At 36.2% G+C, this 18,225-nt stretch overlaps 1 protein-coding gene across 2 annotated transcripts in view; it reads left to right on the top strand.

Moving 5' to 3' along the window:
• GPLD1 (glycosylphosphatidylinositol specific phospholipase D1) overlaps positions 1 to 18,225 on the top strand; it is a 67,409-nt gene that overhangs the window by 24,360 nt on the left and 24,824 nt on the right. For both annotated transcript variants that reach the window (XM_043978446.1, XM_043978447.1), the window contains 10 exons: positions 471 to 549; positions 2,356 to 2,453; positions 2,910 to 3,020; positions 6,564 to 6,612; positions 7,977 to 8,031; positions 9,831 to 9,938; positions 10,624 to 10,651; positions 10,778 to 10,917; positions 14,222 to 14,287; positions 16,480 to 16,600. In XM_043978446.1, the coding sequence (XP_043834381.1) occupies positions 471 to 549; positions 2,356 to 2,453; positions 2,910 to 3,020; positions 6,564 to 6,612; positions 7,977 to 8,031; positions 9,831 to 9,938; positions 10,624 to 10,651; positions 10,778 to 10,917; positions 14,222 to 14,287; positions 16,480 to 16,600 (855 nt within the window). The remainder of the gene's footprint in view (positions 1 to 470; positions 550 to 2,355; positions 2,454 to 2,909; positions 3,021 to 6,563; positions 6,613 to 7,976; positions 8,032 to 9,830; positions 9,939 to 10,623; positions 10,652 to 10,777; positions 10,918 to 14,221; positions 14,288 to 16,479; positions 16,601 to 18,225) is intronic.

Below are 18,225 nucleotides of genomic sequence, written 5' to 3'. Positions count from 1 at the left end.
TTTCTTGGGCGGAGGGTTTTTTGTTTTGTTTTGTTTTGTGGGGTTTTTTTACCTTACATAGGCACAGATTGTTTTTACCATTTATTACATTACAATCAATTCTCTCTTTGGCTAGGAGTCTTGCTTATCAATTGCTACATACAGGAACTTTTTCTGCTTCTCATTTTCCTTACTGATTTCTGCCTTTGAATCGCTATATTATTCATGAATACCTTTACTATAGGGCTGACAGAAAATGAAACAAAGAGAAAAGAATCAGTGAATTTTGCCACTTTTTAGTAATGCTGGTAACACTTGTTGAGATACAGAGGTCATTGCCTCCAATGAGGTTTTTGAATTTTGCATAAATTTAATTTATTTATACTATCCCTATCCTTGATTACTGTCAGGCAGTTTGGAGTTGACTGTATTTGTATCTGACTGGCATTTGACCCTTGCTCTCTGATTCTGACATTTTCCTGCTTCTCTAGCTGTTATTAGAACACCAGGATGCTTATCAGGCCGGGAGTGTGTTTCCTGATGCTTTTTACCCTAACATCTGCAAGGGAGGTGAGTGAAATGTTTGCAAATCTAGTACAATGTCACGTTTATTTAGTCAAGACACCATAGCTTTGGAAATCGACTAACTTCTCATTTTTGAAGGGTTGGGAAATCAGCGAGCTATTCCAATTTAATGAATTAGCCAGGTAACTGAAGTATACCCCTTTAGCATTAAAATTTCATTTAAAAAAATGCATTCATGTGATGGAAGCCCATCTTAATTGTCTCTAATATTGTGTTGCCTTTAGAAGCAGTGAAAAGAGCCTAGGACTTGTCAAAAGACCTGGATTCTAGGCCATTCAAAATAGATATGGATTTCTCTTCTTACCTACTTGTTAGGCAGGGGGAAAAAGATATACAAGGCATTTTGGGATGCCATGTATGCATGTATGTATACACATAGACATACCTATACATATATAATAACTCATTTTTATAGTGCTTTAAGATTTGCAGAGCATTTTCCTTACACCAACCCTATGAGGTATGTAGTACTATCTTCATGTTACAAGTGAGGAAATTGAGGCTATAAGAGGTTAAGTACCTTCCCATGATCACAAACATAGTCAGTATCTGAGGCAGAATTTGAACCCATGGTTTTCTGATTCCCAATCCAGTTCTCTATTTTCTGCCACACTACCTCATAAGGATCCTTGTTGGTAGACTTAGTTGCAGTTACTATCAAAGGTATATTATTCCCCCTTCATTTTTATATAATAAAGTAGGGCTAGAAATCTTAACAGAAAAGAGCTATGGTATAGTGTATAGAAAGCTGGTTTCAGAGAAAGATCCGGGTTCTAGTCCTGCTTCTGACATATATTGATTGTGATTGTGGGCAAGTCCTTATCTTAGTACCCCAACCTAGGAGTTAGTGATCTGCATTGGTAGGGGGAAAGGGAGACTCTTCATCCAGAATTCTCTATACCAGTAAAAAAAAAAAGTCATGGTCTACCTTTGGAAATAGAGTAACTCCTCATTTTTGAAGGGCTATTGAAGAATCAATAAGATATTCCTATTGAGGGAATTAACTAGGAACTGAAATGTTGTTCCTCTAAGTCCTAAGATTTTACAAAACAATGTAATCATATGATGGGAATGCTTAATGGTCTTTAATATTTTATTGCCTTTAGAAGCAGTGAAAAGTACCCAGGAACTGTTGTCAAAAGACTAGGATTCTAGGCCATTCAAAATAGATATTGATATCTCATCTTTCCTACCTCTTAGGAGGAAAACCCCCCAAACACCTTAATATATTGAATAAATTGCACCATTGAAAAACAAATTACAAATACATTTTGTTTACTTTAAAGTACTTGAAGTTAAGAATGCTTCATTAGGTGGGGAAGGGGGTTTTTTATGTGGAAATGAATATGATGAAAAAGCAAGAGGCATCAATAAAAATTTAAAATAAACCCCCCAAAAAATCCTTAATGTGGATGTTAGTTGTCTCAGTGATCACTCATTACCCAAGACAATAAATTTTTTCCTATTAAAGCTAAATTGTTTAAAATGTTAAGACTACAACTTATAGCACGTTAACATCACAGGGCCTGGTAAGGAGTACTATTTAGTCAGGGTCAAGATCCTGACTGAAAAAAACAGGACTAGACCTTTAAATTATTCCAAAGATTTGGCTAACTGGGTTTTGCAGTCTTCCTTGGTGCTCTGAGAGAAGTCTGAGGTGATTGAGGGGCAGGTAGGGGAATGGTACCAAGTGGAAGAAGGGAGAATTGAGTTGACAAATGACTATATCACTTGAGACACTCAATTGAGAAACCATACTCTTAAGGAACTAATTCTATTTTATGTTGGCAGGAAAATTCCATGATGTATCTGAAGATACTCACTGGACTCCATTTCTCAATGCAAGTATCCATTTCATCCGACAAAATTATCCTCTCCCTTGGGAGAAGGTAAGAATGATCTTCAAATGGTCATAAATTTATATGATATGCCAGTCAGTAATTTTAACCCAATAATATTTGTTCTAGTACCAATTCTAAAGCAGTGAATAATTAAAAACAAAAACAAAAACAAAAACAAACTCCCAAATGGTTTTTGATAGTTTAGGAACATGGCAGTGATCAGGTCCTGGAAATATAAATGAAGCCAAATTAATAATTATAAACTCCTTACTAGATTTTAAGCTCCTTGAGGATAGAGTCCCTGTCTTATTTTAAATCAAATGTGGTAATGTATGTAAAGTACATAATACCATATACATAATACATATTCTTACATAAATACCAGCTATTGTGTATATTTGTACCTCTCAGAACCCAGCACAGTGCTTTGTACAGTTAATTAAATGTTTGTGGACAGTTATATTTAATCTTTGCTACATATGCATTTATTTCATTATTGGGTAGGATACTGAGAAATTGGTGGCTTTCCTGTTTGGCATTATGTCACACATGGTGGCAGATGTGAGCTGGCATAGCCTGGGCATTGAACAAGGATTCTTGCAGACAATGGGAGAAGTGAGTATGCATCTTAATAGTTGCTAGTCCTGATATTGTTATGTGTTTGATTATAAATCAGACATCCTCCTCAGCAGGCAGGGCTAACAGTACCTATGGGACAAACTGGCCAATAAATTAAAGAAACAAATGATTTATCACTTCAATTATTTTCACTGGGTCTTGTCCTCACAATCTGAAAAGTAAATCATGAGTTCACCAGTTCTAAGTAACTGAGAAGTAATTCTTGCTGCTTACACAGCATTATATAAAACTATAATCTTATGTCATGTGTTATACTTCTTATGGCTTGGGCCAGCCTAGTATGCTATACAGGTGAGTATGTGTATGTGTGTGTACAAGTGTATACATGAAGAGGCAATGTGGCATAATATCTAGAAAACTTGAGTCAAGAAGACATAAGTTCAAGTCCCACATCTGATATTTAATTTATCAAATTAAATTATTTAATTTCTCAGTGTCCTCAGGCAGCTTGCCAGATCTGTGTAGGTAGAAGGAGTTTTTTTTTTTTATCAGAAGTTTCTCATCCTGATGAAATCACAGGTCCAATTAAAAACAAAAAGACAAACATCCATATCTACATATATCTAGGGCAGGTGCTGCAGGTGGGCAGCTCAAGATTTGGTTTAGGATTGAGTAGGAAGAAGTGATACTTTGTGGTTCTGAACCATCCATCACAATAACCTCAGAACATCAACATGATGAGTAACCTAAAGGTCAATACAAAGATCCACTGTGGGTTTAAACTTGCTGTAGGCCATTTGTTATCCCAAATGATTATCCACAAATAGTAGTATAAAAGACATCATTAAGGATATACATACTTTGAAAAGGAGTTGGTCATATGAAGGAAGACCATCTGTATCCAGAGAAAGACCTGATAAATAGAAGTATGTATGGAATGATTTTTACATATATATATATTTGTATTTAATGGTAGCCATTTCTGGGGGGGAGGAGAGAAAAAAATTTACATGATAACTTTATTGTATATTTAAAAGGAATGGGAAGTTGCTTATAATAGATTTGTAGTTTCATGCACAATCATCTTTAAAAAATTATACTGTGTTAAAATATACTATGTTATGGAAATGCTTATTTTATTCCATAAATTAAAAAGAAAATAAATCTTCAAAATGAATGTGGGCAACCTGAGACTCAGAAATATCAAGTGACTTGCCCAAGGTAATAAGTGTTTAGTGGTAGGATTCAAACACACAGGAATTAGCAAAGACTTTAATTTTCCCAATAAGGTGTGCTGAGGCACAACTCTCTTCTTTAATTTTCATATGTGTATGTGTGTATATATGTATATATATGTATGTATATGTATATATGTATATATATGTATGTATTTATATGTATATGTATGTATATCCATGCAACAGATAGGTAGTTATGTTTCTGTCTGTCTATCTATCTGACAGTTGTGCCTCTTAGCATACCTTATTGTGACAACCAAAGTCTTGGTGAAAACCTGGGTCCTACCTACAAAATATATCTATATAAATATACATGTATGTATATATACACAATAATAGATAAACTAAAATAATTTACTAAACAACTTAGCTGCCAGTATTTCTTAATTATCAAAGAGATACCATTAATATAGTGCTTTAAGGTTTGTAGCATGATTTACAAATATTATCTCATTTGATTCTCACAACAACCCTGGGAGGAAGCTGCTACTCTCTCCATTTTACTGATGAGGAAACTGAGGCATAGAGATTTAAGCTAGAGTCACACAGCTAGTAACTGTCTGAGATCAGATTTGAGCTCAGATCTTCCTGTCCAGGTCCAGTTCTCTACCTATTGTACAATAGCTGCCTCTAAAAAAAAAATAGGAAACGCCTTTTAAAAAAGAAAAATTAATATCCCCTCATAAAATGATAAATATTAGAGGGGTTATGGGAAAATTGGAATACTAATGCACTATTGGTGGAGTTATAAACTAATTTAACCATTCTGGAGAACAATTTGGAACTATGCCTAAAGGGCTATAAAACTGAACATACCGTTTGATCCATCAATGTCACTGCTAGACCTGTATCAAAAAGAAATTTTTTTAAAAGGGGGGGAAAGAAACATGCAACTCTTTTTGTAGTGTCTAAGAATTGGAAATTGAAGGGACCCTCATCAAATGGGGAATGGCCAAACAACTTGTGGTATATGGTTGTGATAGAATGCTGTTATGCTATTAGAAATGATGAGGGAGATGGTTTCAGAAAAATCTGGAAAGACTTAAATGAACTGATACAAAGTGGAATGAGCAGACCCAGAACATTGTACATAGTAACAGCAGCATTGTATAATAAGTAACTGTGAATGACTTAACTATTCTTAACAATACAATGATCCAAGACAATTTCAAAGAACTTATGATGAAAAATGCTATCCACCTTTAGAGAAAGAACTGATGGAGTCTGGATGCAAATCAAAGCATACTTTTTTTTACTTTATTTTTCTTTCTTTCTTCCTTCCTTCCTTCCTCCCTCCCCCCTTCCTCTCCCTTTCTCCTTCCTTCCCTCCTTTCCTTCCTTCCTTCCTTCCTTCCTTCCTTCCTTCCTTCCTTCCTTCCTTCCTTCCTTCCTTCCTTCCTTCCTTCCTTCCTTCCTTCCTTCCTTCCTTCCTTCCTTCCTTCCTTCCTTCCTTCTTTCCTTCATCTTTTCTCCCATCTGTGTTTTCTTTTACAACATAACTAATAACTAATATAGAGATGTGCTTTGCATAACTGTGTATGTATGTGGGGACCAATTTTTAATTGGGGAGTGTTAGCTAAGCAACTCGCTGCAATGTTGGGGCAAGGAAGGAGACTGGCAGCCTCCCTCAAAACAGAACAGGATTTATTTTAACAAGAACAAACTTAAAAAAAAAAAAAAAAACGCAAACAGGATCAGTAGGATCAAGGGAAAGGAAATAAAATGGGGAAAGGGAAATTATACAACCTGAAAAGATACCCAGGAATCAGCTGAGAATACGCAGCAGAACTCCTGTCGCCTTCCCGTATCCAGCTAGAAGCCCAATTTCCCGCCCCCCCCAATCCCAGAAAAACCCCACACAGCCCCAGCCGATGGGATGAGGCTCTGACAGTCACATGACTGCCCTCACTAGGCTTCCAATCATTATAATTTTGCCAGGCCCATGTAGGCGTCCTTGGTGAGTGGTGATGACATGAGGTGCCAGCGCCATGGCAATGGCTACAACCAGTGGGTGGAGCACCATGTGGTTTGCGGAGCCCCAGGCCAGTGTGCGCCAAGGCATAAAAACCTCAAAAAACAATGAATTCTTTACATGCATAACCTATATAAAATTGTTTGCCTTCTCACAGGGCTGGGGACGAAGAGGAGAGAGTAGGAGAGAATTTGGAACTCAAAAAAACTTTTAAAGAAAATTTAACATTGTGTAAAAAACCAAGGCAGTATATCATAGGACCTTCTGTTTACTCAATTTTGTTTTTCTACCTCTCCATTGTTCTGTTGTCTGGGCTGAGATTAGTTTTCTTGTTATAGCTTGTTTATAACTCACTGTTCTATTTTTCAGATTGATTTTCATGGCTCTTATAAAGATGCTCATCCTATCGGTGACTTTGGTAATGTTGTATTTATATTTTCCTAATCTTCTCTTGGTCAGCTGACCCAGTGGGCAGAGTGCTGGGCCTACAGTCAGGAAGTCTCATCTTTCTGCATTCAGATCTAGCCTCAGACACTAGCTGTGTGACCCTGGACAAATCACTTAACCATTTTTTGCCTCAGTTCCTCATCTGTAAAATGAGTTGGAGAAGGAAATGCAAACCATACCCATATCTCTGCTGAGAATACCTCAGATGGTCACTAAGAGTCGGATACAGTTGAAAAAACGACTGAACAACAAATCTCACCTTTCTGAAATTCAGTTTAATCATCTATAAAGTGGGAATAATAATGTTTATTTATTCTGTTTACTTAAGAAGCTTTGTGTGGGGAATATGTGCACACAAATTCTACAGGAATGCAAGCAGTTATTGCTGTAAAAAATAACAGCTATAATCATTTTTTTTTATCTTTCAACTTTTCCATCAAGTGATATATAGATACACACATTTCAGAAGTTTCTATGTAAAACATCATTCTGATGAAAAATCTTTGGGAATGTGAATTATTATTCCCTAATTTACAAAAACAATAATAATAGATCACATTTATGTGGTGATTTAGAGTTAGCCTTAGACTCTGAAAGACCAATCTTCAAATCCTGCTCCTTGTACTTAAGGGCTGTGCAATCTTGGGCAAGACATTTCATTTCTAACCTCCTAGGGCCCCAGGCAACTTTCTAAATTTATAAATTGCAAAACAGGTGCAGATCTGCATTGTTAGAGGGAGTTTCCTCATTGGGTGTTGCCTACCTTGAGGAAATCACCAATGATTTACCAAGATTTACAAAGTGCTTTCTTGCCATATTATTTTTCCCCCCTTCTTTTATCCAGCATATTTTATTTGTTTTTAAGTTTAAAATTTTAAAATTTAATTTTTAAAAATTTAATTTTGGGGGGGGCGGCTAAGTGGCACAGTGGATAAAGCACCGGCCCTGGATTCAGGAGGACCTGAGTTCAAATCCGACCTCAGACACTTGACACTTACTAGCTGTATGATCCTGGGCAAGTCACTTAACCCCCATTGTCCCACAAAAAAAATTATTTTTTAATTTTTAAAATGAAAAAGAGGTTTGTTTTTGTTTTTGTTTTAGCCAAGAGTCTTTAAAAGTAAATAGTGTTTGAGGTTTTAAATGTCTTGCTCACAGTTAGGCATCTGATGAGTGTCAGAGCTGATCCTTAAACCAGGGTCCTCCAGTCTCTAAGTCCAATGTTCAGATTTCATATGACAAATGTTTTTAAGCAGGGTTAAAGCAAGAAGCATACTAGGTGTTGTTCCTTATTAGTTAAAAAGTATACATTGAATTATTTTTCTCACACTGTAGGAGGAGATGTGTTGAGCCATTTTGAACTTAATTTTAACTACCTCGGGCGGAGTTGGTAAGAGCAGCATGTGTTCAGATATTTGCTTTCTTAGTGGAATTTAGTATTGCTATAACTGGGGATTTTCCTGCATTTTGAACTTTTGAAAAGCAAAAATTGGTGTTTGTCAGAGTCTATTATTTTTCAGATACTCTGGAGAAAGACATAAATGGGGCATTATCACTGTTTTCATATATTTGAATGGTTGTCATGGGCAAGAGGAATTAGATTTATTCAGTTTGGCCTAAGAGGACAACAAAGACTATTGGGGTTGAAGAAACAGAAAAGCAAGTTTCATGAACATCAGGAAGAACGAAAGAAAGAAAGAAAGAAAGAAAGAAAGAAAGAAAGAAAGAAAGAAAGAAAGAAAGAAAGAAAGAAAGAAAGAAAGAAAGAAAACAATAAAGATGTCTCAGGGGCAGCTAGGTGGCACAATGGATAGAGCACCGGCCCTGGATTCAGGAGGACCTGAGTTCAAATCCAGCCTCAGACACTTAACACTTACTAGCTGTGTGACCCTGGGCAAGTCACTTAACCCCATTTGCCTCACCAAAAAAAATAATAAAAAAAATAAAGATGTCTCAGAGTAGGATGAGTTGCTTTGGAAGGTAGAGAGTAGCCTGTTTTCAGTGCATCACAACTTTTAGCAATCTTTTAGAGAAAATTCATGCTTTGGGTAGGAGTGGAGCAAGATAACCTCTGAGATCCCCTCTGTCTCTAAGATTCTATGATTCCAAGTAAAATCAATCTTGATTAGTAACAATTCTCGCCTTGGATGCTGGACTGACTTGAAATTAAGCTTTAGGATTACTCCCTACTGATATGGGGTAAAAAAAAGTTTTCAGAATTTAACTTAAATAACTTCCGTCATCTAAAATGTAGCATAATATTCCATCACAATCATATACCACAAGTTTTTCAGCCATTCCCCAACTGATGTGCATCCCTGCAATTTCCAGTTCTTTGTTACCACAATGAGAGCTGCTATAAACATTTTAAAATGTATAGGTTCTTTTCCTTTTTCCCTAATCATCTTTGGAAATAGACCTAGTGGTGGTATTGCTGGGTCAAAGGGTATAGGCAGTTTAATAACTCTTTGGGCATAATTGAAGATTACCAAAAAAAAAAAGGAAAGAAAGAAAAAGAAAAGAAAATAGTTTTTGGTATATAACTGTGGTGGAATACTCCTGTACTATAAGAAATGATGAGATCAGTGATCTTAGAAAAACATGGAATGGCTTGCATGAAATAATGAAAAGTGAAATGAGCAGAACCAAGAAAACATTGTATATAGTAACAGCAATATCGTTTTAAGGACAACTTTGAGAAACTAAGTCATATGAAGAAAGATGCTATCTGTATGCAGAGAAAGAACTGATAAATAGATGTATGTATAGAATAATTATATATACATTCACATATAAACATATATGTGTATATATTACATACACATATATGTGTGTATATAGATATACATATATCTACACGCACACACACACACATATATATACATACAGACATACACACACACACACACACACACACACACACCCCTATTTGTGTCAAATGGTAGCCATCCCTAGGGGGAGGGAAGGGAGAAAGGGGGAAAATCCATTTTAAAAAACAAGCAAAAGAGAAAATAGCCCTTGAATTCCAGTCTTGCACATGGAAATTTTCAGTTTTATAACTTTCCAGGTATTTCTTTTACTAAAATGTACTCCATCAAATATTTTGGTTGGGTTGTGTCTAGTTGGGTTTTATCAATTTAAAGAGAAAATCAAAATACATTTTTCCATTGATTCTAATCTGCTTCTCAGGTATGTACCTGTCAAAGACCTAATGGGAATATATAAGCTGCTCTATGGCAAGGAAGTCATAACGAAAAATGCAATAATTGACTGTTCGTATCTTCAGTTCTTAGAATTGTAAGTTTGATGCAGATAATTCTTCCCCAAAACTTAAAGAAAAAAAATAACACCTGGTTTGCCTGTGGATTTGCTACAAATATTTACAATACTTTGCTGGATCTATAATTTCATCTATTTCGGTACTCCCTCCAGTAGCACCCATCACAATCCATCCATATCTTGGGCAACTCTAACCCATGTCTTCCTGCAAAACCCTCACCGGGGGCAGGGGCTCTACCTATTCTGTTAGGATAATATACTTCCTTGGAAACATTTCTAATTATCTCATTCTCGTGGTAACATATACTATTTGGGTTTTGCATATTTGTCAACAGGGGTGTGTTGGAGCTTGCTCAAACCAGCTTATAAGAGCCTAATGTTAAATTTTTATTCTAAGCATTTATACCTTGGAAATCAGCAAATGCTACCAATCAGTACTTGATTTATAGTTTTGTGGATTGTTTGGACTAAGGAAAGTGATGAAGAAAAACATAATAATGCAGACAGAACAAAAAATGTGGCATAGGTAATCCTCCCTGCTCCCCCCGCCCCCCCAAGCTGGTTGTTAAACCTTTATCAGCACACCGGAATTTTTAATCCTTTAGAATGGATATATTTTGGCAGGACTCCACTTTTATCATTTGATTTATATCTTTTTAGGAAACACAACTTTGATTTCATTTCATTATAATTTATGTTACAGGTATGGTGAGATGTTGGTTCTTTCCAAGGTAACTTTCTTTATCTATTTTTTAATATTTTATCCTTATAGATCTATTACCCTTTGTTAAGCGTCAGATGGATTCCAGCCCATTACCTTATTATTTTTCTTCTTTTTTTGCCTGCTTCTTATATAGCTTTACCCAAATTTTGCAAAAAAGTCCCCATTTTTGGTGGAGCAGTTCCAGGATTATTTCCTTGGTGGACTGGATGACATGGCATTTTGGACCACTAACATGTTTCATCTAACAAGCTACATGTTACACAATGGGACCAGGTGAGACATTGCTTTGTTTCTTGTGCTTGATTTTGTCCTGATCAGTTTTTCCCCTCTAGGTATTTCAACTAGCCCCAGGAATTAAAAAAAAAAAATCAAATGGCACAGTCACAAACTAATCTATGGGGTGGGGGCCAGTATGAGCATTGGTTAAAGAAAGTGGCTGTGTTTAGCCTGGGAAAGAGAAAACTTAAGGGGATATAGTTACCATCTTCAAATATTTGAAGTTATTCTATGGAAGAAGAATTAGATTTAATTTGCTTAGCTGCGGGGGGAAGGGGGGGAGGGCGGGGAAGACTAAGACCAATGGATGGAAGTTATGGGTAAGAAAGCTTTGTGGCATAATAGAAAAAGTGCTACACTTAGAGTAAGAAAGACATAGTTCAACTTCTGCCCTCAAGTACTTGCTAGTTGAGTGACCCTTAACTACTCTTAGCCTCAGTCTCTTTATCTGTGAAATGAGAATAATAACAGCACTTACCTGAAACAGTTGTTGTGAGGATCAAATGAGATTTTACATATATGTGTGTATATGTAATATTATAACATATAAACAACATATACATTATATATGCATTTACATATATAATATACTTTACATATGTATATATGCACATATAATATGTGTTTTATATATTTATATATTATAATATAGTGTATATATGTTTATATAGGTATATAAGATATGTACTTATATGCCACACATATTTTATATATGTGTATATATATTTACATATGTGTAAATGGTATTGTATGTATATATGTATGTGTGCATACATGTGAAATGAGAGTAATGAGATCAATCCTCACAGTAACTAGGGACAGTTTTAAATTTTTTACTATATACATGCATGCATGCTACATATATACATACATACACACATATAGTAAACTATATATTGAATGAATATATACATACAAAAATACATACATACTATACCTCTATTTATCTATCATCTATCTATCTATCTATCTATCTATCTATCTATCTATCTATCTATCTATCTATCTATCTATCTATCTATCTATCTATCTATTATCTATCTAAGTAAGATTACAAGATCAGAGTGAAGAACAGTTTAGTAAACTGCTCTCTATAGACACAGAGTAAGGAATACCAGAAAACCATCTCTTTTGAAGAGTGAGAGAGAGACTATATTCTCTTCCATGGACCAGAGTGAGAAACATAAGTTCACCATGAAAACAGAGTGAGGCACTGTATAACCAGTTTATTGTTATTTTGCTTAGCAAAAATGGTACACATGCATGTACAAGAACTTTTCAGGAGAGAGGGAGCTCTAACTTGGGGAATGAGGGTATTTAAACCTTTGAGCCACAGTAATCATTATGGAGGTTTTGTAGTCCCTGGACAATTAACTTTTCTGTCTTTATTGATACATCAATCAGGACTGGATTGATTAACTCCCTGCTTCCTGATTTGCAACAGGATGCTTCTAATTCCATTTACACAATGCAAATAAGCCTGACAGTTCACCTTGAGCCCAAGCAATGAGACAGAGGATGTGAAGCAGGAAGACTTTGGGAATCTTTGAGGATAAGAATGTCTCTGGTAGTTCCATAAACTCTCAAATGGCTTAGGGAGTGAAGTCTCTGCAGATAAGGATGTCTCTGAGAGGAGAGTGATCCATAAACTCCTAAATGTCTCTTGGTCTGCTCGGTATATGCTTGTTATTTGCTTCAGGATTTTTGATATGTTACATCAGGTTTTCATACAGTTCCTCTGGAAAATAAGGGAGTTCTTAACAAGTCTTAATCATCTCATTGGTACATGAATTTTCTAATTTATAGATATATATAAAAATTAGAAAATTCATATATATGTTTATATAATTATATACACGTGTGTATGTGTACACAGCATATATGATATATTTTATGTGTACATATATCGTCTTTTATACATACATACACACATGTATGCACATGTACACAATACCCTGCATATACATACATGTACGTTATATATACATATAAACAAATCTACACAAATACACATATATATGTGTACATGTCTATATTCATATATACATACACACATACATATATACACACATACCCTATCTTGCCCCCCAGGCAAAAGCAATTCCCAAAGTGTTTAAAAAGCAGTCAATGAAATTAGAAGCAAGTAAATAAAAGGCACCAAAAAGAAAGTTGGCAAGAGATCTCCAGCAGAAATCCTGAAAGCCCACTTCTATACGCTTCTTGCCCAAAGGGCTCCCCTACTGTTATGAATCCCAGTTTTCTTGGGGGCACAGTTAACTCAAACTGTCCTGTGTCTGCACCATAACTTCTTCAATCACAACAGTCTTGGCTGTGTTGTGGGAATATGAGGGCATAACTTACACCTTATCAGTTCCACTAGGATTTCAGCCTACAACATTTTAGAAGCTGCTTCTCAGTGACTCCAGGTATAGGCCCTTTAGGTTATTCTCTCTAGCACCAGGATTTGCTTCCTTTCATTAGCTGAGCTGGTCTTATTGTTTCTTTCTCCCCATTCCCATCTCCATTTCTGAGGAAGTCACTTTCCTATATGGTCCCAAAGATTTTTGCCCTACATTTTAGCCTATTCTCTATTAACCTTGTCATCACCTCTTTGTCCTTCCAAAAGTCTCTGTGGTTCTGGATTCCTGGAATTCTGTCCTTGGCTTTTTATTTCTGATTTTTTCAGTTTGCTTAAAGGTATTTGATAGATGGTAGCACTTCCTGTGGGGCTACCACACTCCCTACCCCTACTCAAACTAATAGGTCAGGTCCCCCAGGGAACTACTAGCACAGTGAGAAAATCAAATTGATTCTAATTTCATTTTGATTCTATTCTGAATCACCCCCAACATGTTGTAGAATTGCCTAATCCACATTTCTTTGTCTCTGAATTCATGTCAGTAGTTCAGCTTTACTCTCTGAGCTAAGTTGTCCCATAAATCACTTTAATTCAAAGAAATATATTGTCTCTACACATTTTTCTGCTCATGTACAATTAAGGGAGGCATGTTATCTTGCTAACAAGCCTTGCAAGGATGTGGGTGGGCACCAGGAAGTCTTATCTCAGCAATGCTGGCCTTGACACCACCAATGAGCTTTCCATAGCAACAAGATGGGAGGAAAGATTGTTGCTAGCCCTACATTTCTGATTTCTGTCCAATTATACTGTTTTCCATCGTTTAGAACTGATTTAAATCTTTGAAGAAAATTTGAAGGATTTAATTTAAATAACTGAAAGTGAAATGTGTTTTTAAAAGTGGTAGGAAAAAAAACCCTCACCTCCTTTTACATCCTTCTACAGCGACTGTACCCTACCTGAGAATCCTCTGTTCATGGCCTGTGGTCCCAAACATAATGGCAGCCTTGGGTAAGTGGGATCCTGATGTTTTCACTTAACAGCACCTGTGATCACTCATAGGATCAGAGATTTAGATCTAGAAGGGCCTCTGACACTCAGAAAAGGCATCCCATTTGCAATTTGTGTGTCTTTTAAAGGAAAGTGTTTACCCAACTGGTTCTTACTGAATGGATTTTTCCTAAGGAATATTGTGCCAGAGGCAAATTTTGATCACTATGGTCCCTGAAATCATATTCCATCTAAGGAATATCATTGTGCCCTACAGAATTATAATCTAAACACCCATTATCACAGCCCTTAACAGGGGAAGTTTGAAATTCAGTTTTAGCCTTTTAGTATATCCAGAATTTAACTAATGATATTTTTGGAGCTTTGATAGAATTCTTTTCCCTTGAGGGTCTGAATTGTCATAAGACAATTCTAGAATATCTAGAATGAGAAGGGAACTAAGAGACCATCTAGTCCCATCTCCTGATTTTACAGATTAAGAAACTGAGGTTCGGTTAAGTGACCTGTCCAAAGTCACAAAGTAGTATTTAAGCCTAGAGCCTCTGACTTCAAAGGTTTTCCACTGTACCACAGAGTAGAGAAGAAATAAAGATAGGAGATGGGAAGACTTGACTGAAAAGGGGAGCTAAAAGAGAAAATAAGTATTGATTCAAGGAAGAACAGGACCAAGATCATGTTTTTCATTCTGTTATAGTCCTCTTATACCAGCAATAAATAGAAAGGCAAATTTCCTTCTTCCCCTTTGACTTGCTTTATCCCAAGAAAAGAATAGCATTGTGCTTCCTAGTAAGAAAAACTGTGATAATTTTCAGCCTTCACATGTTCTAGTTAACACCAACACATCTGTTACTTTTTTCTCTCCCCTTTTTTTTGTGGGGCAGTGAGGGTTAAGTGACTTGCCCAGGGTCACACAGCTAGTAAGTGTCAAGTGTCTAAGGTCAGATTTGAACTCAGGTCCTCCTGAATACAGGGCCGGTGCTTTATCCACTGCGCCACGTAGCTGCCCCTCTCTTCCCTTTTTCAAGGGAGAATCTTTTACTCCATTTTAGTTGATTACCAATAGTGATGATAGAGAATCTTTATCAATGATCCCCTATAGTTTAGAATTATGGGTTGGGATAAACATTTCAATTTGAAAATATTGAATATTTAAATTTAATACTTTTTTCTTATAAACATGAACTTGTCAAATCTTCAAGAGATAAAATAGTATAATGATGGCAAAATTTGTACTTCAACCTTATTCATCAATTACAGACAAATCTTTAACTCTTAATGATGTAGAAGGAACTCTAGCTTTATTACTCATATGAATACTTAGAATTCTGGTGCTCTGGAGAATATTGAACAATATCTTGACAGTAGAAGCTTTTTGTGTGATCAAGAGGCCTGTTGGAAGTATTGTGATGCAGAAAAAACTGGAAAGAGAATCAGGAATTTTTGTCCCAATCCAGCAGCTAACTAGCTTGTGTTGTTGTGGGCAAAATACTTCTTTGGCCTAGTTACCCCATGTACAAAATTTTGTTGTTTAATCATTTGGTTGTATCTGACTCGTTGTGACTCTGTGGACCATACTGTCCATGTTTTGGTTTTTTTTTTTTGTTTGTTTGTTTTTCAAAAATACTGAAGTGGTTTGACATTTCCTTCTAAGGATTAGGGCAAACAGAGGTTAGGTGACTTACCCAGGGCCACACAGCCAGTAAGTATCTGAGACTGGATTTGAACTCAGATTTTCCTGACTCCAGGCCCAATGCTCTATTCACTAAACCGTATGGCTGCTCCATGGAGAGGTGGATTAGAAGATTTCCAAGATCCTTTTTAGCTATAAAGTTTTGTAGTTCCTTTTGTGGAGATCTTGGAGTTTAAATCCTACCTCTATCACTTATCTATATGACCTTGGGTAGGTCATGTCATCTTTTCAGGCCACAGTTTTCTCATCTGTAAAGGAAGGGGGTGGTGGTAGATGGCTTCTGAGACCCCTTTCAGCCCTAAATTTATGATCTTATAGATCCTATAAAATCAGAGGAATGACTAGAAGATCCATCCTGTTGTGCTTCCTTCAAGCTCTGAGGTCTTATAATATATGAATATCTCATTATCTATTCCTTAGCCAACTTATTCAAGATGTTTTATTTCTTAATCAATAAATGGTCTTCTGAGGCTTATCATTTGTAACTGATTCCTCTTGACAGAACAAAACTGCCGAAAAATAAATGTCATGCGACTGTAAATGTATCCTTAGCTGAACATCCTAAAGGAAATATAAACTACACAGAAAGAGGCGTCTTCTTCAGTGTGGATTCTTGGGCCCAAGTAAGAATTTCAATCTAAATAAATTGAAATAAATAAATTGAAACTCTAGAACTGTGGCTTCCTACCTATGGATAGAAGACCCCAGCTGAAGCCCAAGAGCTCTTTTGTTTATTTGTTTGGGTGTTTTTTGTTTGTTTGTTTCTGCAGGGCAATAAGGGTTAAGTGACTTGCCCAGGGTCACATAACTAGTAAGTGTCAAGTGTCTGAGGCTAGATTTGAACTCAGGTCCTCCTGAATTCAAGACCAATGCATTATCCACTTCGCCACCTAGCTGCCCCTATCCCAAGAGCTCTTATCTCAAGAGGTCTACAAATCCTTGTACCCACCAAGCCTTATCATCTTGACCTTAATTTTATTCCAATGCATATGTGTGGGTATATGTGTATGTGTGTGGTGTATATATCTACTGTTTTTCAAATGTATATAGATGCTATTGGTTATTAATAAAATACAAGTTTTTATTTTGCTAAAAATTTGTATTTCATTTATTATAATTATATTCATTGTAATTACACACTTGTATTTTATTAATAACCAATAACATCTACATGCATTTGCATTTGAATTAATAGAATTTCATTTATTTTCTCAATTAAGAGATATAATAGTAAGGATGCTTGCTCATAGTAAAAAATGGCCCTTGAGGAAGAACCTGACATTCCTGGAGGTTCAAGATAGGTAGAAGCAGCTCTGTTTCGTTTCATCCAGCTCTGGTTTGGCTTCAATACAATGCCAGTTAGTAGTACTTATTGAGGGTTCACTGTGTGCCCTGTCTTAAGGGGAATGATGAGAGAGAAAGGAAATAGAAAATATAATTCTTATTTTCAGACAGCTTACAATAGATGATCCACCTAAGTTTTTTTCACCTACTCTATAAGACTTTCCTTGATTCCTCCCAAATTCTAAGCTGAAAATAGTCTTTGCTTCCTCATATCTTCCTAAAGATCTTTGCTTACCATTACGCACTCACCTTTGTCCCTGTCATGCCCTGTACCTTGCATTATATTTATCCATCAGCATGTTTATGCCCCAAGGAAATGTGAGGTCCTTGAGAAATGCAGATAGTGTTATCTTTTATTTTTATATTCCCACTACCTGACACTTAAAGTAAAAATGTTTGTTGTTGTGCTCACAAGGAGAGCAGCAATTGTGTATTTGACATGACTTTCTTTTGGGTATATCTGTTCCAGAGAGATTCTTGGGGGTTTTGTAGTATTAGAGGACTTACAAAGTCCTTTCTTCACTAAAAGTGGAAAATATTATACTCTTTTTAAAGATGAAGTCATTGAAGCTGAGAGGCAGAATGTGTTTGCCCATAATCATACTCCTCTTAAGTGTTGGAATTGGGATATGGACCTAAGACCCTACTAACTCCAATTAGAGCTACCTACTAATATTTATGGCGTATGTGCTGTGTGTCTATAGAACCACCCGTGGGACTTGTCAATCAGAGCTACCAGCCAATAAGTTTGGAGCTGTGTGTGTGTGGATGGCCCTGTTTCCTGTTGGAGAAGAAGCTTCTGGGAGGGGGAAGGAGTGAGTGCTCTCATTTTCGCCTGGGACTTCGGTTTGAGTGGAGTTGAGATGCTGGCTCCCTGAGAAAGATAGATGAAGGAATCTTGGCC

This window comes from Dromiciops gliroides, chromosome 1 (genome assembly GCF_019393635.1).
Source record: "Dromiciops gliroides isolate mDroGli1 chromosome 1, mDroGli1.pri, whole genome shotgun sequence".
Lineage (NCBI taxonomy): Eukaryota > Metazoa > Chordata > Mammalia > Microbiotheria > Microbiotheriidae > Dromiciops > Dromiciops gliroides.
Note: the sequence above shows the minus strand (reverse complement) of the source record. Positions and strands in the feature narration are given on the sequence as shown.